A 6,000-nucleotide genomic window follows, 5' to 3' on the forward strand; every position below is an offset into this window, starting at 1 on the left:
CGGGGGCGCCTCTCCAGCAGATGTGGGGCACCCTGAGGGGAGCAGGAGCCCCGGGGAGCTGCCGGGGTTGTGCTTGCCGGAGGCTGGGGCCGGAAGGGCGGGCGTCACCTTGTCGCTCTGCCGAGGGGTTCCTGCTGGAGCCTGCCCTGCCCTTGCCTTTTATTCTCAAGACCTCCTGTCCGTTCCCCAGAGGTTTCCACAAGTAAATGTTTACCTATATATTATATATATAAATATATATGTAAATATATATAAATATATGTACAAAAACGTATATATGTGTAAATATATATATATATATATATATATATATATATATATATATATAAATGAATTTGAATATCTAGTTTGGCTTCTCACATTGGAGAAGTATAAAAGGCGGGGAATTCTGAACGTGTGCAGGACCGGTGGGGCACCACGGCAGGTTTGAACTGCACCAAGTCGTGCATCAATGCGTGCCACCAGTACAGAAGTGTTTAAAGGGAAAATTCCCAACAGGGTTTTTTTAGGGTTGAGTAAGCACCGTGTGATACGAAAATCAGGGGTCAAAAGAACTCTTATGCTCGTCTCGACGACATGTGAGATCTAGCTCGCGACACTTCCCAAAGAGAAGTTACATTGGTTGGCCCTGCACTGCGTGAGAAGCACTGGCGTGTGTAGCCTTTTGTGGCCTGTCGCCCCGGAGGCTGAGCCCTAACGCAGCTGGGGTTTCCTTGGTAGCTTCCCACCCGGGCGCTCTCGTCCCTTCCTGGGTCCTCAGAAGGGATCTTTTGGTCTGGCTAACCTTGCTCATCCTGCAGATGTTACCTGGGGCAGGAAGCTTTCGAACACTGGCATCCCCGCCCCGCCCCGCGTCTGCGTTCGGGGCCCCTTTCTCTGCTTTCTCAGCACCCTTTGCCTGGCCCCCCCGCGGCGCCCTTGGCGCCGCGAACTTGCGTGTTGGTGCGTCCCCTGGCCGTGTCTGCCTAGCACAGAACAGGTGCTTGGTTTGTCTAAGTGAGCAGGTGTTCGTGATGAGTAAAGCATGTCCCTGTGTGTTTGTAGATTCTTCTCAGCAATCCTCAGATGTGGTGGTTGAACGATTCAGATCCCGACACCAACAACCATCAAGAAAGTCCTTCCCAGGAAAACATCGACCAAGTAAGTCGGGATGGATCCGCGTCCCTCCGCCTGCACGGCCTTGCGCGGGACTGCCTAGGGTGACAAGGTTGGCGGCAGGACGGGGCTCCAGGCGTGACTCGGGCCCACCCCAGGAGGCCAGCCAAGCACGCGGCAGTTGCAGCGGGTGGAAGTGGAGTAGAAGGCATTTCCTTCAAGAACAGGACGTCAGGAAGCAACTGGAAGTTCTCGGGCTTTTCTCCTTGTGTGTGCATACAGTACTTTACACACCGGGCACGCTTCTTTCAGCCCGGTTCTCCGCCTGTGACCTAAAGAGACGTCACTCTGGCGACTCTGCCCACATCTTCCCTCCCCTGGTAGTACACCTAGTATGTTGTGACTGCTTGACTAACGGTCCTAGTGGCGAGGGTTATCACTTCCCTGCCGGCCCACAAGCCCGCTGTGGCTGGGCACTGGCACGTTTGGCTCGTGTCTTCCTCGGTCCCTTCCAGGCAGCCTCGTGTGCACACCGGTGCTAAAGAGCGGTGCGCACAGTAGGGCAGCCTGTACGCGTGCCATGGGTTTAAACACGTGTTCCCGCTAGGGCCGTCCTGGCGGGGGCGGGGGCCGGCTAGGGGTGTTGGACGGGTGTCGGCCGTGTGCAGCCGAGGCCCGTCAGCGCCGGCTGCCCCCTCCCTGTGTCCTCCCCCAGCTGGTGTACATGGGCTTTGACGCGGCAGCAGCCGACGCTGCCTTGAGAGTGTTCAGGGGGAACGTCCAGCTGGCAGCCCAGACCCTTGCCCACAACGGAGGAAGCCTTCCTCCTGACGTGCATCTCTCGCTGGAAGGCTGTTCGTCGACACCATCCACGTCCCCTTCCGACTCCGCAGGTAGGTCTGAGGTCTCGAATGCCGACTTGAGAGAGGCCTGCTAACCGGAAGCTGACGGGGGAGGGGCGTGACGAGCTGTCGTGGGGACTGACGCGCCTACTGGGCGTAGGCCCTGGTCTGCGCTCGGGCTGCCCGGAGGGCGCGGCCGGGCTTCGTGGAAGTCGCCGGGGGTCCCTTGCAACTTTCTGCGGCATTTTCTCCTTTTTCTCCTCCTCCCCCTCACCTCAGCTGTTCCCACACCCCTCTGTTGCAGGTGCCTCTAGTGCCTCAACAGATGAAGATATGGAGACAGAAGCTGTCAATGAAATATTGGAAGATATTCCAGAACATGAAGAAGATTATCTTGACTCGACGCTGGAAGATGAAGAAATTATTATCGCAGAGTACTTATCCTATGTAGAAAATATAAAGTCAGCAACAAAAACGGAATAATGGGCAGAAATCAGTACTGAGTTTCTGCTTATAAATTCTGTCATTATGAAAAGTCCAATGCAGCTCGTCTTTTTTGCCTTCTTTTTATCTGATTTTGCTCCAAGAGTGCTTCCTTCTTGGGCATAGGAGGGGCGGGCAGGGAACGGGCCAGCCGTGAAGGTGAGAGGAGATGTGGGGGTGGGGGTGAGGGGGGGGGGGGAGCGTCCAGATCTATTTCCTCTTCATTTTGCCCGGCTCTCCCGCCCTCCTCAGCCCACTGCTGCTCTCTTCCTTCTTCCCACCATGCAGCTCTGCCCTTCAGCTTCAGCCTCGCTGCCCTGTCGCTAAAACATCCTTAAAGTCTTCAACCGTTCCAAGTGCCCCGGGGACCTAGGGAGGAGGCCTCCCCTCCAGTAGCCATACCGCACTGTGGCAGACTGAAAGCTCGGGTTCTGTGCTCTTAGTTTAGTAAAGTATGCACTTGTAATTCAAGGTTGAAGTTGAGAATTTATAGACGTGCAAAATTCTTCTTTACAAAAATAAAATCCTTTTATTAAACAGGAAAGTCCTTAAATGCTGACCAAAGCACCTTATTTTTCATTAGCACTCTCAGATGCTGTGCTGTCATATTAAACTCCCCCTGCCGGCTGAGATACCTGTCAGAGATTATTAAGATATATTTTCTCCAGGTTTGTGGGTTTCTTTGGTGTATCTGTGTTACAGAAGACTGCTTCCAAAGGTACGTAGCTGGCCTCTTAATGGCTCACGTGTCCACTCTCGGTGCACCGCACATTCCCCTGTAGATGTGTGTTAAATGAAAACCCGTCCCAGCACTAGGACACGGCTGGCAGCAGCCGTGCCAGATGTGTTCCTGAGCCTCTTCTCTTCCTGCCCTTCCGGAAGTCTCTGGAAGCGCCTGTGACCATCGAGGGCAGATGGGTCACATCACTGCCATCGACGGGCTGGGGGAAATGCTTCAGCTGTTTCACTAATCATTTTCACAGAGCTTCAACAGCCGTCCAGTTTGGGTGGGTGGGAATCTTTTCTGTCATTCTTTTCAAGTGGATGATACGGTTGGAAATAAAAGGTGGAAAAGGTATTCAAAAATCGTCAGCCTAACTTTGCAATAAGTTGCTCAAACTCCCTACGCTGCCCTACGTGCTGAAAATGTCTGGGTGGTCTGGAGTTTCCTTTAGACTCCAGGTGCTTGCTGCCATCGACGTCCTCTAAAAAGATGGGACGTCCAGAGCAGGGCAGAGGCTGACGGTGGGGAAGAGGACGACACAGGGGGGAGGGGAGTTTGGGCCGTCAGGGTCTCTCAGCCTCGCCTGAGACCACGTCTCACTCGAATTTCGGGTCTGAATTGCAGCTTTTAGCCAATCCCTGTCCCGGACTTGGGCCAGGCATGGCTTCTAGCTTCCCAAGGGCTCTTTTGACGGTCATAAACGGGCTAGGGAAGCAGAGCCACGCGAGCAGGGCTCGGACGCGGCTTCATTTTCTCGTGAAGAGACGCACAGAGGCCAGTTCTCGAGTGAGGGACCGTCCTGGGCACATACCACGTAAGGAGGGCGGCCCGTCCGGACTTGGGAGACAGGCTCCGGTCCTGGCTTTGCCTCCAGCTGGTGGTGTGAAACTAGACAGAAAGTGACTGAGTGCCACTCCCCGCTCTGGAGGGCAAGAGAAGCCACAAAGGACACTTGTGATGAAAATCTGCCCCCAAGTCTTCAAGGAGTATGGCGAGGCTGAGTCACAGAGGAGGTAGGCCTTGGAGGAGGCTCTCCCTGGAGAGTCAGAGGAGAAGGGAGAACATTCCAGACCTGGGGCCAATGAGGAGGCAGCACAGGCCAAGTGCGCCACATTCGTGAGGTTACAGCCGTTCTAGACCCACCAGAGGATGGACTGGGGGCAGAGAGAGGTCGAAGGGACTGCCGAGTGCAACCACAGAGTGCCCTGAAAGGCGGGCAGGGGGTCTAGATTTGAGCGGCCCAATACGCGGGCCGTTAGGGGTTCGAGAACTCCGGGCAGCAGTGGGTGCAGGTGTGTGTCCGCTAGACGTGCGGCCCGCACCACATCCGACGCTCATCCTTCTCCAGTGAAATGCCACCCGCTCTTGGCTTTGGTGATCCGGGTCCTGACCCTATTTCCTGCCCATGTCCCTAAGTACTTCTGTCCTTCCCTATTCAATGTTATTTATCAAAGGCAGAGGATACCTGGTTATCTGGTCTTTACATCCTCAACGTCTCTAGCAAAGGCTTGTGTGTTGTAGAAACAAATTCCTTGAGCATATTCTGCCACGTAAATACAAAACGACAGTTTTCCGTTTCCTGCTCTCTTCCCGGAGAGGCAGGCGGGAGAACAAAAAATGCGGCAGCTCCTGTTTTCCCATCTGCGCCCAGCGGCTGTTTCTCTGGGGATATCACAGCTTGTGTGTTCTAGTCTCTGTTGTGGTTGGACGGGACGGGGCACCTGAGATGACGCGGGAGCCAAAGCTGTAGACGCAGGAACACGGCATCGGCTGTGCCACCGGGGAGCGTCTGGTCACTCGAGCGGCCTCTCTGCCAGCGACGCAGTGATACCGGCGCAGGTACTCGAGGTGGTCCCTCTCTCCGTCCGCCCTGAAACGCACCTCCGCTCCCCGGGGAAGCTGCCATGGCCGGCAGGCCCTTGCAGCCGCAGCGGCGGCACCGAGAAGGGCTAGGGAGCGAGGGCTCCCAGACACAGCGGGCAGAACGCGCCGAGCCCCACGCCAGACCGCAGGGAAGGGACCCTCCTCCCTTCACGCAGAGCGGGAGCTCCGAAGCAGGGGTGACGCGTCCCCGTCGCCACCTAGACAGGCTGAAGAGCCGGGTCCTCGCCCTCTGGCCCCTCCCCGCGCGAGTGACACTGTAGGGGGCCATCAGGCCTCAGCCCCTCACGTCGCCCCGGAGGAGGGGCAGGCCCAGGCCGGGTTTGTGAGCCCCCCGGTTCCGGGAACCCCTCCTCCTCCTGAGAGGAAGCCGAGAGTTTGCGGAACAAAAGACATATTTCAGGGCGCTTTGAAAGGCGTGTATTTCGGTTCTTCGCGAGTGTCCTCCAGTTTGCCAAACTAATGACAATTGCGGCTCGGTGGCTTTTTGAAGAAATCCCCGTTTCCTCCCAGGAGAGGCTTGGCTTCTGGGACCTCTGCGGGGCCGCAGACCCTGGGTCGGGAGGGTCCCGCGGGCCAGAGGCGCAGACCTGAGGGCGGGGGCCACTCGGCCGGGGGGGGGGGGGGGGGGGGAAGCGGGGGGGGGGAAGGGTCGGGCTGGAGGGGAGGGCGGAGGAGACTCCGTCCCCGTGGGCGAGCACGGTCCCCCTCCACGGGACAGGGCTGCCAAAGTCCACGGACACGGAGGACGGGTAGAGCCCACTGCCCAGGTCGCGGGCGGGGGTCCGTCGGTCCGCCGGCGGGTGGGTCTCGGGCGCTCAGGCCGGCTGCAGGGGCGCGGCGGCGCAGCCCACCTTGTTGCTGAAGAGGCGGGAGCGGCCGCGCGCGGGGGCGGCGGGGCGCGGGGGCGGCGCGCACGGGAGGCCGCGCACGTCCCAGAGGCGCAGCGCGCCGTCGTGCGAGGCCGTGTAGAGC

The 6,000-nt window shown here is 57.7% G+C and overlaps 2 protein-coding genes across 2 annotated transcripts in view; one reads left to right on the forward strand and one right to left on the reverse strand.

Annotated features, from left to right (window-relative positions):
* NUB1 (negative regulator of ubiquitin like proteins 1) overlaps nucleotides 1-2,973 on the forward strand; it is a 28,417-nt gene extending 25,444 nt beyond the window's left edge. The window contains exons 13-15 of the mRNA XM_049642142.1: nucleotides 1,045-1,140; nucleotides 1,811-1,988; nucleotides 2,242-2,973. Coding sequence (XP_049498099.1) covers nucleotides 1,045-1,140; nucleotides 1,811-1,988; nucleotides 2,242-2,420 — 453 coding nt within the window. The 3' untranslated portion in view covers nucleotides 2,421-2,973. The remainder of the gene's footprint in view (nucleotides 1-1,044; nucleotides 1,141-1,810; nucleotides 1,989-2,241) is intronic.
* A 2,456-nt stretch (nucleotides 2,974-5,429) lies between these two features.
* WDR86 (WD repeat domain 86) overlaps nucleotides 5,430-6,000 on the reverse strand; it is a 22,285-nt gene continuing 21,714 nt past the window's right edge. The window contains exon 6 of the mRNA XM_049642143.1: nucleotides 5,430-6,000. Coding sequence (XP_049498100.1) covers nucleotides 5,844-6,000 — 157 coding nt within the window. The 3' untranslated portion in view covers nucleotides 5,430-5,843.

This window comes from Panthera uncia, chromosome A2 (genome assembly GCF_023721935.1).
Source record: "Panthera uncia isolate 11264 chromosome A2, Puncia_PCG_1.0, whole genome shotgun sequence".
In the NCBI taxonomy this organism is placed as follows: Eukaryota; Metazoa; Chordata; class Mammalia; order Carnivora; family Felidae; genus Panthera; species Panthera uncia.